We start from the raw sequence: 18,530 nt of genomic DNA on the forward strand, positions 1-18,530 counted from the left end.
GCCTCAAGCCTGTAATCCCAGCACTTTGGGAGGCCGAGACAGGTGGATCACGAGGTCAGGAGATCGAGACCATCCTGGCTAACATGGTGAAACCCCATCTCTACTAAAAAAAAAAAATACAAAAAAACTACCCAGGCGAGGTGGCAGGCGCCTGTAGTCCCAGCTACTTGGGAGGCTGAGGCAGGAGAATGGCGTGAACCCGGAAGGCGGAGCTTGCAGTGAGCTGAGAACTGGCCACTGTACTCCAGCCTGGGCAACAGAGCAAGACTCCGTCTCAAAACAAAAAAGAAAAGAAAAAGAAAATATGGCACATACACATCATGGAATACTATGCAGCCATAAAAAAGGATGAGTTAATATCCTCTGTAGGGACATGGATGAAGCTGGAAACCATCATTCTGAGCTAACTATCACAAGGACAGAAAACCGAACACCACATGTTCTCACTCATAGGTAGGAATTGAACATTGAGAACACTTGGACACAGGGTGGGGAACATCATACACAGGGGCCTGTCATGGGGTGGGGCGTGGGGGGAGCGATAGCATTAGGAGAAATACCTAATGTAAATGATGAGTTAATGGGTGCAGCAAACCAACATGGCACATGTATTGCTATGTAACAAACCTGCACGTTGTTCACATGTACCCTAGAAGTTAAATTTAAAATAAAAAAAAAAGAAGAAAATTACATAAGCAAATAATTACACTTACTCTAAGAAGTTAAAGTCAACATGAAAAGCCCAAAGTTCCCCTGAATTTGGGAAGAAGAGTACATTAAAATACACTTAACTGCAAATGAAAGAAATCAAACTAAGTTAAAATGGAAGTGGGGGAGTGGGAGGTTGAAGAGAGCTAAAGAGTAAGAGAATAGCATGGGACCCTGGAAAGAGCAGAACTCTTTCTCTCATCTCTAATCTGCCTCATTGTTCTTCAGCAGCAGGTGGCCACAGCTGTGTACTGCACTTGGTGAACTGAAAGATTAGTTTCCAAATTTTCACTGAAAATTCTAGCAACACTAAAAACTAGGTCTATCCTATCATCAGCTAATTCAAAAATTCCAGCAGGGGTGACGCTGCCTCCCTAGGATAAGTATTTGAAATCTGTGAAGATATTTTTGGTGTCACAGTGACTGGAAGGATTCCTACTGTCATACGGTAGGAAGAATCCTGAGATGCTGAAAGCCCATCAAGGTGTGGAACGGTTGTCGATGATTCTGCCTGAACCGTAAGTCCATTTTATACTTTTTAAAAAACAAAACTTAACTCATCTTTGCACAATTAACTGATCATCCAGGCATACAACCTTTGTGTAAATGGAGAGAAATGCTGTATTTCATTTTGTTCAGAAGTTACCAGGAGTACTTCAAAAACTATCGTGTCACCATCTGTAACAATCTTCATGGAATCTGAGTGGCCCACACAACACATCTCTGTGAGTCTTCCATTGTAGCTTTTACATTCTCTGTGTCCTAGCACTTATATTTCAAAATGTGTAGAATGTATAGAATTACATCATAAAATTATTTCCTCTTATTCACTTTTACTCCTGCTTCGTAATTAGATCATAATATTGGTTAGACTATGAAAGCATTTAAAAGAGAATCCAGAAGATGGCTTTGTAAAAATTACCTGCAAGTTATATTACCAAAGCATTTTATATTCTAAAGGGGGCTAAATAAAACATATTTGCTTTAACATGTAGGATATTGGATGCAATAAGGTTAAAATTAGGTTATGTCATCCATATTCCAGGGAGAGAGAATCTCACTGGTCCAACTTGGGTCAGGTATTTCACCATCCCCCAAGCAGTTCTGGCTAAGTAGCCAGACTCAAGAAGTTAAAACATAGTTTTCAGGAGTCCATCATTAATGACAAGTCTTAACTGGGAGGCACTTCTGCTTTTTCTGTCATGGAAAATATTCCTGCCTATGAAAAAAACACCGCTTGAAGGACCTGCCTGGCTAACAAACCTGATAAATCAATTAGTGCTTACATATTAATGCTTACAAATGATTTAATGTATTAGCTCTTACCAGTAGTTGTCTATCAGAGAATTAGAAGGAATTGTTCACAATCATGTATTTTAGCACCTTCATTTTGCACTTGTGGTAAATAATTATCTTTACAAGGGTTTGTGTGTGTGTGTGTGTGTGTGTGTTTTTAATACATCCCACATTGCTTGGCTGATCAAGGTCTTAGAAGTCATGATGCTCTTTATGGCTTCCAAAACTTTCATTTATCAAGTTTAAATACAGAGTGTGTGTGTATATGCGTGTGTGTGTGACTAAATGAGAGAAACCTTATTTTGCACAGAGAAGCAATAGTACCCACTAACAATTAAAAACAACAAATGGAAAGTAAATGTAAAACTGATAATTGCCAACATTCAATTTTAGTTAAAAATTGCAAGAGTTTCATGAAAGCACAGTTTGATAACCACTCTTTTAATTCAAAAACTGATTGAAATCATGGATGTTTCAGACAATTTGGGAAATATTTTTCCAGATGGTAAGGAGATTAGAGAATCTTAAATCATATTACATGGGTTGCTTTCTATTTTACCAACACTTAAAGCATACCTTATGATGCCTAAGAACCAAATAGTTTCTGGATAATCTGAAATTGAAATAAACTTGGTTTACTGTCATTCGTTTCTGGAACCCAACACCAAAGATATGGAAATTAAACAGAAATTTCTCCCTAAGCTAAGCAGGATAATGGAAAATTCAAAATCAACTACATTGTAGAAAGTTTGCAGTAAGAACTCAGCTACAAAAACATAGCTTCCACAATATTTTGGTATATATCACTTCAAAAGTTGGCCTCAGAAATCCAAAAGGAACATTCTTCCACCTCACACAAAGATGACTTCTTGTGTGATTACCACATGGTAATAACCTTGTTTAAAAAAACTAGAAATACTAGTAAATCACTAGTCCAAGTAACTTTTTACCATTTATTTTGTTATTTAACATGTGTTTTAGTTTTGTGCTTGATCAAGTAACCAAAACAAAAGACTAAAAGAGATGGTGCTATTTCCACCAATTTAAATTTCTAGTCAGACACCAAATATTGCCAAATATATATCAACAAGGATGTAATAAATATCTAACATGTATCCATGATTTGGTAGAGAACATGAGATATATGAAACACAGGCAATCCATAATCCTCAGTGCTTTTACTGATTACATTTTGCACATTTCAGACAGTATGCACTCATTACAGAATATGTATTTTAAAAATGAGAACTAGAAAAGGTACAGCAAAATCATTATGGGTTGCAGTTGCCAGTGAAATGCTCCTTTTTTTAGTTTTATTTATTTATTTATTTATTTTATTTTATTTTATTTTATTTATTATTTTTTGAGACGGAGTCTCTCTCTGCTACCCAGGCTAGAGTGCAGTGGTACAATCTTGGCTCACTGTAGCCTCCACCTACCAAGTGATTCTCCACCAGGTCCAAGTGATTCTCCTGCCTCAGTCTCCCCAGTAGCTGGGATTACAAGCACGGTCAATCACACCCAGCTAATTTTTTGTATTTTTAGTAGAAATGGGGCTTCATCGTGTTGGCCAGGCTGGTCTCAAATTCCTGACCTCAAGTGATCCACCCGCCTCCATCTCCCAAAGTGCTAGGATAACAGGCACAAGCCACCATGCCCAGCCAAAGGCTTCTTTAAAAAGATAATATAGTAGTTCTTACATAAACCCTATTTATAACAGACTATATTTTTCTTCTTTCACAAAGATTCAGGAAAGTCATAAAATACCAACGTGGATAATTTTTTTAAAGACACATTATAATAAAATTGAAAAACATTAAAAACTAAAAGAAGGGATTAACATCTGATTTCTCATTAGCAATATGAGAATCAAGAAGACGGTGTAATACTTTTAATATCCTAAGAGAAAATACCTGTTCATCTACAATTGTATATCCAGAAAAAAAATTATCAAAAGCTAGAGAAAGAAAAGGACTTTATCAGACTATCAAGAAAAGTGAGTTTGCTACTATCATATGAACTTCAAATAAGAGAGAAGTGATTTCTGGGATAAACGGAACTGATGAACTAAAATGGCAGAAATAAACCCAAATATATTAGATACTACAATAAATGTAAATAAGCTAAATGCAGTAAATAGGCAAAGCATTATCCAAATGGATTTCCAAAATCTAGCTATATGCTGCTTTCCAGATATATGTAAAATCTGAATACACAAAAAGCTTCAAAATAAAAGAATGAAAATAACACTTACCAGAAAAACTAGCCAAAATAAAGCTGGATAATGGTATAGTGATATTCATAAAAGCTGATATAGCTATATTAAAATCAGACAAAATGAACTTTATGGCAGATTTCATTAGCAGAGATGAAGAAAATCATCACATAAAAGTTTAAATTCAACAGGAAAATATAATTTTAAACTTATACGTATCTTGTAGTCTCAAAACTTTAAAGCGAACATTGAGAAAGCTACAAGAAGAAATAAATGCATTATCTAAACAGTAAATTTTAACATATGTCTAATTTATAGTTTAAACAAAATAGAAAGATTATGAAAAATTAAAACAGCATAAATAATAAGCTTAATCTAATGGACATATATAGGAATTAATCCCCAACAAGTGAAATCATGCACACTCTTTTTAAGGAAACTCAGAATATGTACAAATATTTACTTTATACTGGCCCCTTAGCAATTTTCTTCAAACTTCAAATGACTGGTATTACGCAGGACCTTTTTTTTTCTACCACAGTACAATTGAGTTAAAAGTGTATAATGCAGCTAAATGTCCCAAGTGTATATGAACACAAAAAAAGATATATCCATCTCTTCCTAGGACTAGTTACTGGTCAATAAGTAGGAAATATCTAAGAAAAGAAGATGTATTTCAGACAAGTACATATGCAATATTACAACAGAAGGAGAGGAACTGGCATGATCAAGGAGAACTTATTCAGTGAAGTTACAGTAGAATGTGTGTGAGTGTGTGTCTGTGCACGCACATGCACATGTTCACATAATGGAAAGTACAAAAGAGAGTACTCATAGCCTGGAAATTAGCAAGCTCTGTATCATGTTATATCGTATTGAGGAGTGCGGATTATAACATAAGCAATGGGAAATGACAATGAATTTCAAACATGTGAAGGACATATTATTTTATTCATAAAGGAAAATCTGAAAGTATGGGATATGACTTGCTTAGAGACTGGCTGGACAGAGGGAAAGTAGTTGAAAAGTGTCAGGAAACCAGGTGGTTCCTTAATAAAGAAGACTGTCCTTCTGGAGAATCATGGACAGGTCTTGCCTCCTAAAATCCACCCACTTTGCAAATTACATTTTCTTATAAAATACCTCACTATCCATTGCTATCAACAGGCATCTTTAGTTAGATTTTGCAATTCCATGCCTACTTTGATCTATGCATATCTACGTTACCTCACTCTTACTAGTCCACATTGTAACCCCCATAGAACAGCTAAACACAGCTATGATGATTAAGTAACTTCTACTGAAAGACTAAGATAACAAGGGTAAAATAATTACAAAGTCCTCTAAGCAACATATTTACAGGTAACTAACAAACCAATACATTGAGTGTAATACACATCTCAGAATTAAAATATTGTGGTCTTCCTTGAAAAATCCTTCAGACCTATCTCCCTACTTACTTAGCTGGCTCACTGTGTTAGCATACTGTCTTTGGGCCACCTCACAGGGACAGAGCTGTCAAATTCCCAAAGGCAGATAATATTTTTGAATATAAGAAATCTGATCAAACTGTCAAAAATACAGAAAATCAGCTAAGGAAATTGCCAAGCACAACTCATGGTTCTGGGAGAGCGTAACTCAAAGATTTCATCAAGACAGAAAATCAAAATTGATCATTATTATCTCCAAATAATCTGTGGTTCTTTCCCCCAACTTGAACATTTTAGTCTTCATCAGTAGCTACTATGAAGTTTAACTTCCAGGGGCCATCTTTTTCTCATTTTTGAGGGTACCCTTTAGCATTTTTACAGACCTCTAAATCCCACTGCATCAAGCATCAGGCCCACCCTTGGTGTCCCAGTTTCCACTCTTACCCAACTTATTCTAAAATGACTTGTGAAAATTTAAGAGAGAATACATAAATCCCTTCATGGCAATTCCAAACCCACCCTGAACCCTGAGCTATATCACAGTAGAATTCACTGTAATATGGCCAGCCTCACTGCAAGAAATACATACGTATGTCTTAGGATAAAACAGATTAGAAAAGGTGAGGACTTGGTCTAGGGTTCTAACAAGATGTGTAGAAGGAAGAAAGCACACTATACAGTGTGATGGTCTTAATGACCAGTTGGATGTATGGAATGATGACAAAGGATAAGTAGAGCAGGATCTTCTGAGCTCCAGCTTAGATGCCAAAGTGAATGGTGAAACACTACCCAAGACAGAGAATATACTACCAGAGGGGCAGACTTGACAGAGAATGAAAGGCGTCCCCCATTTTGTTAGATCAGGGTGACTGCAAAGCATCCAGGTAAAGATTTCTAGTAGATTGCCAGAAATTGGAGAAGTGTGCTTGTAACCCAAGAGAAAAGTGGGAGGTGCCCAAGCATAACCAGGCATCATCACCTTGTAAGTAAAAGTACAAACTATATGAGTAGATGAGATTGTCTATGGAGGATATGTAAAGAAGGAACAGAAAAATACTACAGACAAAATCCCATATAAATTTTATGTATAAACAGAATTTGTGTATATCTCATGGCATACACAAAGGAACTATTAAATGATTCTGAGAGTGAAAGACCAAATACATAAATAGTCATATAATGCATATACATAAAGTATTTTAAAAATTAAATTCTTGCTAAGAATTCAATCATGTACATATGAAAGAGTTCTAAGCATTACACCAACTAATACCACAACGAATCACACATCTTGTAATGTAAACTTTTGACATTACTTAAAGAGGAAGTAATATCTGTTAAGTCAAATGTTCTTTTGGGGTAGAAACATAACGTTTTTTCTGTTTGTTTTTTATTTATTTGGAGTCATTCTTTCTTTCTCAAGCTATAAACTGCTGTTAACATTCCCAAATTGTAGTTGTTTTTTCTTATAATTTTTATTCATTTCTACTGTGACACTGTTCGTCAATAAGACAACAGGTGAAAAAATGAGATTTCAATTGTCTGGATTTTGATTGCATTGCACGTGTTGGAAAACACTGAAGTACAACTCCACAACTCTGAATAGGCACAGAGTTTACAAATAAGATGGACAGAGCATCTCACTAAATGTCAGAAAGCTGAGACTGAGAACACAAAAAATTACACTCTGAGCATATTCACAGATAATTTTCACAATTACAGAAGTCTATGAATGTCAAGCCAATGTACAGCACTATTTAATTGTTTAAGGCAGCATGTCATCATAAAATGCTGAAACTTTACTATGGCTTAAATCATATCTTTCCAAAACTTTCTGAAATTCACTTTGAGTAGAAATATGGAACAGATGTTGGGGAAAAAAAGTTGATACTTGCAAATCTTAAACATGTTAAAGTCAGTTGTGTTTTTATTTGTTATACCTTAAGAGCTATTAATGTTTTAGGAAATAAATGAAACAAATACATATGTAACAGTATGTTCATATTTATAAAATGAAAGCAGGTTTGTATTGTAAGTGTACTCAGTAGCTCTTAAAAGATCTTCAGTTGTCCTTGCCGCACGCCAAAAATATGTTTAACTTAATCCACCTGTGTATTTCACATACTGTAATTACTAAATGCTCATAATTTCTCCCAGGGATGATTTAATAATGAGGAGCTTTATCATTAAGACACAACACTGTGCACAGACCTGATTATTCATGGAACCATGACTGAGGCATCAACTTTAAGAAACTTGATGAGATGAAATACAATATATAAAAGTAACTGTCTCTGCTGCCTGGAACAAGCAGCTGATCAAAACACTGATTTGTATAAAGTAGATGTGAAAACATTAAACACGATGTTGATTAAAATGAGCTCACTTATTTTTAACTTTTTCTAAAATAATGTCTCTGCCCTAGACAAAAGTAACAGACAATAGAAACACAGAGATTTAGAAATACAGGTGATCATTCACTACAAAGGCCAAATTTGAGAGCAATAAAAAAGTAATGATTTAAGACAGAATGCCTTAGAACAGGTAGAGGTGTTAACCTACGTGTTAAATATCAGTCTTGTACTTTAGATATATAGTGGCTTTCATTTTGTGGCACAAAAGTTCACCAATTACACAACTAACATAGACAACTGAAGTCATGCAAACAAAAACTGGATACACACAGCACAGTTAAGCTTTATAACCTTCACAGCTCTTGACAAATTTTTTAAAAATGCAGGCTGGGCATGGTGGCGCACACCTGTAATCCCAGCACTTTGGGAAGCCAAGGCGGGTAGATCACCTGAGGTCAGAAGTTCAAGACCAGCCTGGCCAACATGGTGAAACCCTGTATCAATAAAAATACAAAAATTAGCCAGGCATGATGGCGGGTGCCTGTAATCCCAGCTATTCAAGAGGCTGAGGTGGGAGAATCACTTGAATCCAGGAGGCAGAGGTTGTAGTGAACAGAGATCGTGCCACCGCACTCCAGCCTGGACCACAGAGCAAGACTCCATCTCAAAAAAAAACACATAGTTATAAGTTGTGCAGAAGAGATGTGAAATACTGAAGCACATCTACTGAAACATGAAGAGTATCTAAAAAAGGTTTTAATAATTTTAAGTGTATAAATATTTATTTATTACCACTAATTCTTTATGAAAGCATAATAATAATTTCAGAAGTCAAAAATATTATGAGATCAGGAATTTAAGATACAAATATTTTGTTGAAGATGGACCACAAATCTGCTCCTAAGGTAAAGGGGAACTAATTTAAAGTGGAAAAACACTATCAATTTTAAGGTGAAAAAGATTTAAAAATTAAATTTCAGTCAGTTGCTCAGGAGTACAACTAATTCTGGTAGTAAGACTAGATAGAACTTTTATCTCATGCATCTCATGTGGAGGGAGAGTTTGAAGGCTAGAACATGATTCAAGAAATCTTGAGGTAAGCAATTATTTCCTTGAATTAGTTTCTCCTTCTGTTTTGGATTTTAAAAGCCCTCAAATACTCTGAGTAGACACAGACTTGTGGAATCACAATGATAACAGCATTTTCCCATTCGTAACATTGATTTATTATATCATGTTTCACAAAAATGTTCTCACTCATGGCAGCTGAATTGGTTGCTTCTACCCAAGAATGGAAAGAATCAAAGGCTCTTTTATCTTAGGTAGATAACATGTATTTTTCTAGCCATTCTAAAGAAAGATGTGAGTTTAAAAACAAGTGTGGAAATAAGTTAGATAATAATGTGTGAGTTAGTAATTGAAGCATTGCATGCCTCCAGCAAAGACAAATATAGTAGGCTCTTAGTTCTTATAGATTTAAGGTTTGCATTTTTAACTATTTTGAAGTAACCCGGAGGGTGCATGAAGAGACGTGAAGTGTTGAGGGAAGTTCACTGAAACATTATGCAAATAATTAACAAATATCAACCAATGGCGATTTAACCAACAACTAAAATAAGTCACTATGAATGAGGATACTAGTAAAAAAAAAAAAAAAAAAAAAGCAAAAAAAAAACTGTAGCATGAACCACTACTCTGCAACAAGAGTAAATACTATGATGGTAGCTCAAATACTGTCACTCTTCTTTGAAATTAGAGTATTAGAGAAATTCAGTGAAAAACCTCTACCATCAGAAGTTCTTTAAGAATTCCATGGAATTTTGGCCTATATACAATAGCACAGGATTTGGAAAGAGAGGACATGAATTTAAGTTCTTATTCTATTATCTATTAACCTTGTGATCCTAGGCATTTCACTTGATTTTTCTGAGTCTCCATTTTGGTATCCATAAAGTGAGAAGATAATATTCAGCAGAAAATCTTCTTCTGATGTTCAAATGAAGAATTATTTGCAGAATGAAAGAAACTACATAAACTATATCAATGTGAAAATAATTTCCTTTGAAGAAGATAAAAAAATGTCATTTTTGAGCCATAGACTCTGAGCCCTGGAAGATAATTTGAGATTAACTGGTTCTGAGACTTTTACCTTCCATTCTTCAGTCTACAGCTCTTGCCAGGGTCCCAGAGTCAACTGCACATGCCAAAGGCAAGTATGCAAAGAGTCCCCAGACTGTCTTGAACCAAACTTCCCTTTCACTGGAGTTAAATGTCAGGTTGTTTAAAAGACGTTGAACAAATTCTTCAACTGTGGCTAAAAATGATTATGACAAAACCCTTTCATCAAATCTAATCCCCACCTTGCAATGACTGAGAAACCCTTGGTCAAGAAAGCTTGAGGACATACCCAAGGTGCCACCAGTGGTGGATGGCAGAGCCAGGGTTTGAACAATGTCTTCCAAGTACTACTCTAACCAGATCAGCACCCTTTCCACTGCACAAATGAATTTCCTCAAAGGCTACAATCTGTTAAGAGTGTGAGCTTTTGTACTTTGCATGCTTCTGAATTCTAACTGCTTCGGAGCTCCATTTTAGTGTGGGGTGACTGTTGGAATTAACTTCTAAGGCTGAAGCTTTAGCCCCTGTTTCCCTGATGTACATTGCCATGGTAATTAAAGATTTTCTGGCTGGATACTAAAATCCTTTATTTTTAAAGGTTTTCTATGTCAACTTTGCATAGAACACTCTAGATAACCTATTTAATACCAACAAAGTGGTATAAAGTGTTCTAAAATCTAATTTTGGCTTATAGTATTTCTCAGTCAACGTACAAACATGTTGTTTAGGAGCCTCAAGAAAACTCTCAAGGCAATTTGGAACAATTTTTAATTTTTAGAATGTGAGGCCCTATAATTCTCTTGGAGGGGTGGTAACCTTAAATTTGCTCATTCTGTGGTTGGCATAGAAGTCTCTCATCAGTTTCACTGAGAATATAGATAATGTTTCTAGACATTTGCCAAGAAAAAGAAGAGACTTTGAGTAAAATAAAAACTTTAGATATTAATATATTCTTTTCTTTCTTTCTTTCTTTTTTTTTTTTTTTTTTTGAGACAGGGTCTTACTCTGTCACCCAGGCAAGATCTCCACTGGCAAGATCTCAGCTCATTGCAACCTCTGCCTCCCATCTTCAAGAAATTCTCTCGCCTCAACCTCCCGAGGAGCTGGGAGTACAGGCGCACACCACCATATTCTGCTAATTTTTGTATTTTTAGTAGAAATAGGGTTTCACCGTGTTGGCCAGGATGGTCTTGAACTCCTGGCCTCAAGTGATCCACCTGCCTCGGCCTTCCCAAGGATTGGGATTACAGGCGTGAGCCACCATGCCCTGCCTAAAGTGACGTTTATAGAAAATGTGGTAGCTTAATTCTAGTCACAGATAGTTTTAGAAGCTAAGAATTTTATCACAAACCAAGCACAATTCTCAACAAATAAATGTACAAATCTTTACCTTGACATATAAGCATTTACTCATTTAAACAGTTACCAATTTAAATGCATATTCTCAAAAATTCATAGAGATTTTGAACAAAAGTAAATGGTCATTTTCCTTAGTAACTTCAAGTTGTAAGCTCTGCCAAATTGTATTTTAGCTGAAATTCTGAAACAGCATAAGAAACAATTCACTAAATATTATATAAATGTCCCAAAGACAGATGTGGATTTATTATCTGACAGCAGTGAGCCATCTCGTGTAGCTATGATTTTGAGTACATAAATCTTGAAATATTCTTTTTTACTGGGCCTTCAAAATTTGATGTATTTTCAATTGGTAAACTCTAGAGATCAGCAAAATTGTAATAGCCAGGATACAGGTTGGAACATATGCTTAGTAATGACAGTAGACCATTGAAGAGTTCTAAAATAGTCATTTGTCCAACTTCCCTCAAATGTATTTTTCTTAATTCTTTTTCTATTCATATCAAATATGTTCCCTCATCCCTCTTAATGGTATAAGCGATGTTTCACTACTGTAACATGACATTAATTTCAACTTCAATTAAACAACTCTATTTCCAAATATTAAAAATTCAAGATATATATATATATTTCAAAATAGCTAATAGGGTAAATTTCAAATGTCTCACCACAAAAAAATGAGTGATGTGATTAATATAGTAATTAGCTTCATTTAATTTTTTCCACATTGTAGATATATAGTAAAACATCACAGTGTAACCCATAAATGGATACAATTGTAGTTTATCAATTTCAAATGATATTAATTTTTCAAATTAAGGTTACCTGTTGCTAAGTCTTTGTGACTACTTGCTATTTTATAAAGAGAATTGGAACTAGACCTAGAGGGAAATAAGTTATGATTCCTTTAGATGTGAAACAAGTCAAATAATTCAGTATTCACAAATATGTTTCATCTTTCTCAGCCAAGAAATGAATATATAAGGCAAGCTGCTAAAAATATGCCATTTGTTAGAGAGTACTATTTTTCACTATAGAATGACTAACATAACAAAATACCACCTACTTAGATTCATCAGAAAGCTTCCTACACTGCAGCAAGCTTGACTTCCCTGGGCTGAGTGTCCTATTGATGAAACAAACCAAAAAAAAAAAAAAAAAGAAAGAAAAAAATTAGAATTCTTCTCAGTGCCAACTCTCTTATTTGATTGAAATTGTAGATGAATGTACTATGACACTGCTTTAAGACCTCAGCATTTTTAACATCAATCTTTTGTTTAAATACATATATATATATATATTTTTTTTTTTTTTTTTGCTGTATTATCACTTCTCACCCATCAAATACTTTCTTAATGACCTAATTATATTATTCAGGGAAGGTTTTTCCTCACCTATCTAGGGCAAGATTCAAGTTCTTGGTAGATGAAATGTTGGTTAAACAGAAAAATGAAGCAACAGTGACGGGACTACATTTAGTTAACTCAAATAAGTAAGATTATCCCTATTGAAAAGTTGTTTGATGTGTCTCAAGATTAACTATGTAGTTTGTAATTTTTGTAACCTGCAAAATAATTCAGAAAATATTCCAGAAGCACACTGCTCATGTTCTACAAGTAGCAGAAAAAAACCTAATTGAACTTCCAGCCAGTCAGCCCACTAACAGAACAATCCTGACAGATAAATAAATAAAAGCTGGGATCTAACATGACTGCAAAAAATTATACTATACTCATGATGTATTTTATATTTTTGATCTCAAAGCAAGTAACAATTATCCACAAATACATTCTTAGCATCTGAAAGCATAACTTAATTGACAAATTAATACAGGTGAATTAGTATCCATATTTTAAAAGATAAGTAAAAGAATCAACAAAGTCATAGACTTTATCATAACCATTTATTCAGCCTCAATGTCTCTTCTGAGTAAATCTTACATAAAGCAAATTTTAAAGTGTCCGCTCTAAAACTTAGTCGTCTCCTTTCCAGTACATAAGATCAGTAGTTTAAAACAGAGCAACTACAGAGCTAAAATAAAGGCTAAAGCTAGTATTTAAATCTCAACTGCTAAAAGGCACCCAGTACTCCGTAACTCAGATACTCCAGGATGGACAGGGCTTTTTCTAACATCAATATTCATTAACATCCACATTTCCAAAGCAGCAACCCATATTTTGGATTGTTTGATGTTGTTTCTTCTTTAAAGTAAACACCAGGGCAAAATCCAGAGTAAAGTTTATACATTCATTGGACAGAGAAACAGAGATCAAAGGGAAAAGAACACACACATTCTTTGGATGAGAACTCTCTCCCTTTTCTTGATCTGTTTCATCAGCACTTTGTGGGCAGAATAGAAGATGAAACATACTTACCTTCATTAGCAAGTTTTACACACATAACTATATTTCAGTTTTCCATCAAATAAACACTTTAATATGCATATTGTTTAGTTGTAGTAATGGCAGCAATAGCTTAACAATTAGAGCTTATCTTTAGTTTAAAAGTTTGCAAAAGAAAACACTATTTACAATGTACAGTACATTTAAAAAAAATCAGTGTTTGCACACCCAGCACGGCAAAAAATAAAAAAATTGTTAAAATCTCAAAGAGAAAATAGTTTATCCCAAATAAAGATAAGTTATCAGAATATTTCTTTCTTAAAACCTGAGGCAAGCAGCTTCACCTAACAATGACACTAATCATCTAAAACTAAGCTAAACTGTATTTTTATAGTATTATGCACATTTATTTATGTATCCAACCCCAGTAAACTTTTTTTGTATATTTAAAGCATCATAAAAACCAAAGTTCTGTGTGGATGTGTCTTAATGTAAGCATTATTAGATCATAGGAAAAGTCAAAACATGCATATAATGCCAAAAACAAGTATCCTAGCTTTTTTCTTCCCTCTTTCCACTGATCACCCTGGGAGGCTCTTCAGCAAGAAGCCACCAGACTTACTTGAACTGGAAAGTCTAGAAAATCAAGCCAAAAAACTTCACTGAAAAGAAGAAATCTAGACAAGTTATTCCACGTGCACTGCATTCATCTCTACAAAGTGTATGTATTTCAGAAGTATTCCACAGCCTTCGTATTCCACAAGTGTAGTCAAAACTGATAACACAAATTTATTCCCCAAACTGCACGATCTCAAACATTTTCTAATAAGGCTTGACGACATCTCCTCACTTGCCAGTTTTGACTCTCAGAAGTAGCTTGTCCTTGACATAATTTCTCAACAACGTCAATACATCCTTGTATCTAACATGCCTTCATTTCTTCCCAGTCATTGCCAACACACCACCACATGCCCAAGCCTTTCCAGTTCCCTACCCTCTGCTGCCAGGGCACTGAGTTCAGTACACTCTGATTATGAGGATCTCTGGATTATCTGTGCGGGAATAGTGACATTAAGCTGAGATCTTCTACTAATACTAGACAGAAGTTTCCCCAGTGGGTTTGCTCTTCTGCTGATTTTAACAACATTGCAGTGGCACTGGGGTTCACACTGGGGTAAGTTAGGAAACTAAAGCGATTTCAGGGGAAAGAATCACCCCAAATCATTTTTCCCTTCAATTTTTTCTTAAGAACAACGCTCTCTTCTGTGTCATACCCTAAAGTTAACCAAAAAATAATCTGGATACTCCACCTCTGCATAAAATACAGATCCACAGTCATTTTCATATATTCTTCTTTGCATCTCAAATAAAATCCACCCCTTCATCCCAAGAGACTGGGATGCTTGGGAAAAAGAAGTAGGGAATCTTTGCAAACATAAAGGCAATGTGTCCTATGGGAGTAGAGCAGAGAGATAAGAGGAAACTTCTAGTCCAGGCCAAGGTCTACTGACTACGACCTTGGCAAAAACACAGAAACTTGTTGGCCAACTTTAAATGAAGCATGAAATCTGCCTCCTCCCTACTTCCCTTTCCCCAAGGAACTCAGTCTTAGGAAGTGGTGTTCTAGGTCTTCTGACTGTCCTCCTTCCGCCCTGGACTGCATCTACAATCAGTGGCAGGGTGATTCTAGCAGGTTCCACAGTTCTCTGTCCCTCTTTCCTTCCGCGTCTATGCAATCTGGGGCGCCCAGAGAACTGGGCTCCGGCGTGCTCCCTGGCCAGGGCACAGGACAGGCTGCAGATAGAGGCTTTGGAGCTCTGCAGGGGATTTTGCAGCCTGCCTACCTTGTCGGACAAACCCATTTCCTTGACATTGCAGGGCAAACCTCTACTCATTTCTCCAGCGGGTGGGGGCTGCCTAGACATTCTCACTGATCAAAGAAGCCAGAATCCCTCTGAACCTCTGAAATAGTAGAGCTTACCAAATGCCTAGGGGTAAAGAAGGGTGGAGGATTTCAATAAAAGAGGTGCTCCCAGTGTCGCCCCCTTTCCCGCTTTTTCGTTTACAATGAGCGGGACATTTAAAGTATTTTGTGGTTTGTTGGTTTTTTAAAGTTTTTATTTATTGTTTCTATATATATACATTTTTGTTTTCTTGAAGGGAAGCAGGCAGCGGTGCCCATAGGCAGAGGGGCGCGTTGTCAGCCCGGATGCTCCCGCCAGGAAGGCCCTCGCGGCCGAGGAGGGGACCCCAGAGGGAGAGGGCGCGGCGAGGGGACCCTGCGGAGCGGCGGGGGCGGGGGGCTCCCGGCGGGTCGGGGACCGAGCGCTGCCGGAGCCCCGCAGATGCCGCCCCTACCAACCTGGCTCCCGCCTCCCCGCCCCAGTCACCCGACCTGCTCCCGCGCCTGGGGCTGGGGCAGGCTCGTCGTCCCCGGCAGCGGGGGACCCTCTCCAGCCCCAGCACTGCAACTGCGTGGAGGAAACCGTGCCCGCGGGCGGTGGAGGGGGAAAGGGGGTCTCACGAAGTTCTGGGATAAAAACGGGCTGTCGCTGCAGATGCCTCTGTCACGCGAATCTCCGAGCGGAAATGCACTGTCCCCGTGCCGGGCGGGGGCACAGGCGGGATCGGAGCCGGGGAGAGGAGGCAAAGTGGCGGCGCAGCTCGGACAACTTTGCTGGGAAAGCAGGTGACAGTCGGCAGAGCTGGTGCCGCTGCCTCCCCGGGGAGACGAGTCGGCACGAGGCGCAGGGTCTGCACCCCAAATGCTGCCGTCACGGACAAGGAGGAGGACGGGGTGGCCGCTGGCGGGACGAGCAGGCGGGGAGGGCGCCCAGCCCGGGAGTGCAGCCGGGCTCGGGAGAGCCGCCCTCCGTGTCCTCGGCCCCAGGAGGGGCGCCTGCGCCCGGGTGCGCGTCCCCCCAACGCCCCCTCGCCGTCCCGCGGGACCACCAACTACTCCGCGCCGCTAGAGGAGCCGCGGGAAGGAGAGGGGAGAGCCGGGAGCGCCGAGAAGCGGCCGCGACGCCCGCCCGGACCCGCACGTACCTTGAGCTCCTCAATGTCCAGGTTCGTTGATCTGTCCATGGAGTGCAACTAAACGAAGTGGAGAGGAACAGGGCGAGTGGCACCCAAAAACAATCTAGTCTTTTAGTTTCCAGCTTAAACTCAGCTTTATCCTCCTCCAAGCCCCGGCAGCTCCTCTCAGTCTCATTCTTCGTGGTCACGCCGCCTCCACCGGGTTAAAAATAAGGAAAATAAATAAATAATAATAATTCACTTTGTTTTACTTCCTCAAAGATTTAGTGACAGGTGATCTGTACCGCGGTGCAACACAGCTGAGTCGATTGAAACAGGGGCCAAAAGAAAAAAGGAAAAAGATATCCACTCTATTTAAGATTATTTCTTCTGCAATAAGCTTAGAAACCAGCGAATTGCTGCATCCCGAGAAAAAAAGCTGCTTCCCTGGTCAGCATCATGCGGCAAATTTCAAGCAAATGTGTTCAAACTGAAGAGAAGAGTGTATGATAAAAGCCTTCCTCCGTCAGGCTTACTCTGGTAGCTAATTTAGCTCCAGTCCCAGGCATTAGCAATGATCAATTTCCCTGGCAAGATAACAGAATCCCCGAAGTCCTGCATAGACTTAAAATATGTCTTGTAGCTGAGAGGTATTTTCTCAGTGGGGAAAAGAAGATAATCAAGTCAGAAGGGAACGTTCTCCTTTGAAGGTTATGCTAAAAGAGTTGAGAGAATAGGAGGTGGATCCTACGGAGAGAAAAGAGGGAGAGAAAGAGAGAGAGGGAGAGAAAAATTTTCCTCCGGCTTCGCTGTTTTACTGGCCTTCACCACCAGGTGACTGACTTCGCTTCTCTCTTCCCACAGCCGACACTGAGGGGATTTCTCTCATCTGTCAAAAAGCAACATTTCCTCTCCAGACAAATACTATCGCTGGGTCTTAAAGACTGCCCTCTGTCCGGAATCCACTAGGTGACAAGCATTTTAATTCATTGCGTACGTTGCTTCATCTTCTTCCTGCAGATCTGGGAGGAACATGCCTGTGTGTATCATCCACATGTATTTAAATATATTCACTTTAGATCTCTCCTGCTTTCAGCATCAGATTTTTTAATTTAAAAAAGACTTTTAAAGACACTGACAGATAAGAATATTAAAGGAAATTTCCTGGAGTGATGCTTTTTGTGATAAAGCAGTCTTTTATTAGAAAATTGTTCTTTACATAGATTCTGACAGGTCAGTGCATTTAACTTGTAGGTTGTAGATTTGGGGAAAGGGTTTGTTTTCTTGTTTTAAATGTCTCTGTAAAAACTTGACTTTTGAAGGGTTTTAAAGATTTTTGTTTTATTATAACACACAAACTATTGAGACCTAAAGATGTTTACAGATTTGGAAAAGGAGCTGTATAATTACTTTTGTTTCTTTAAAAAAAAAAAAAAGTCTTTCCTTTTTTAGGATTTAAATATGCACATTCCAGTCTCATGGTCTCTCTCTAACATCATGTCCGTCCTCTCCCTCCCTGAATTCCAGCCACCTGGTCTACTGGTCCACCTGCCAGTACTGGCTCTTCAATTCCCAATCTTGCACCCTCGTTAAGGACAGCTGTCTCTCCCCACAGTTCTTTATAGGTTTCACATTTATGCTTCTGACTAAAGTCACCTGAGCAGAGAAAAATTTTCCTCAGGTGAATCTC

General features: G+C 37.9%; 1 protein-coding gene across 4 annotated transcripts in view; it reads right to left on the reverse strand.

Moving 5' to 3' along the window:
* SGCZ (sarcoglycan zeta) overlaps positions 1 to 17,563 on the reverse strand; it is a 1,186,949-nt gene extending 1,169,386 nt beyond the window's left edge. For all 4 annotated transcript variants that reach the window (XM_025394433.1, XM_025394431.1, XM_025394432.1 and 1 more), the window contains exon 1: positions 16,871 to 17,563. Coding sequence is in view for 3 of the 4 variants with exons in the window: in XM_025394431.1 (XP_025250216.1) it covers positions 16,871 to 16,909 (39 nt within the window). In the remaining variant the exon portion in view is untranslated. The remainder of the gene's footprint in view (positions 1 to 16,870) is intronic.
* Between the last annotated feature and the right edge of the window lie 967 nt (positions 17,564 to 18,530).

This window comes from Theropithecus gelada, chromosome 8 (assembly GCF_003255815.1).
Source record: "Theropithecus gelada isolate Dixy chromosome 8, Tgel_1.0, whole genome shotgun sequence".
NCBI lineage: Eukaryota > Metazoa > Chordata > Mammalia > Primates > Cercopithecidae > Theropithecus > Theropithecus gelada.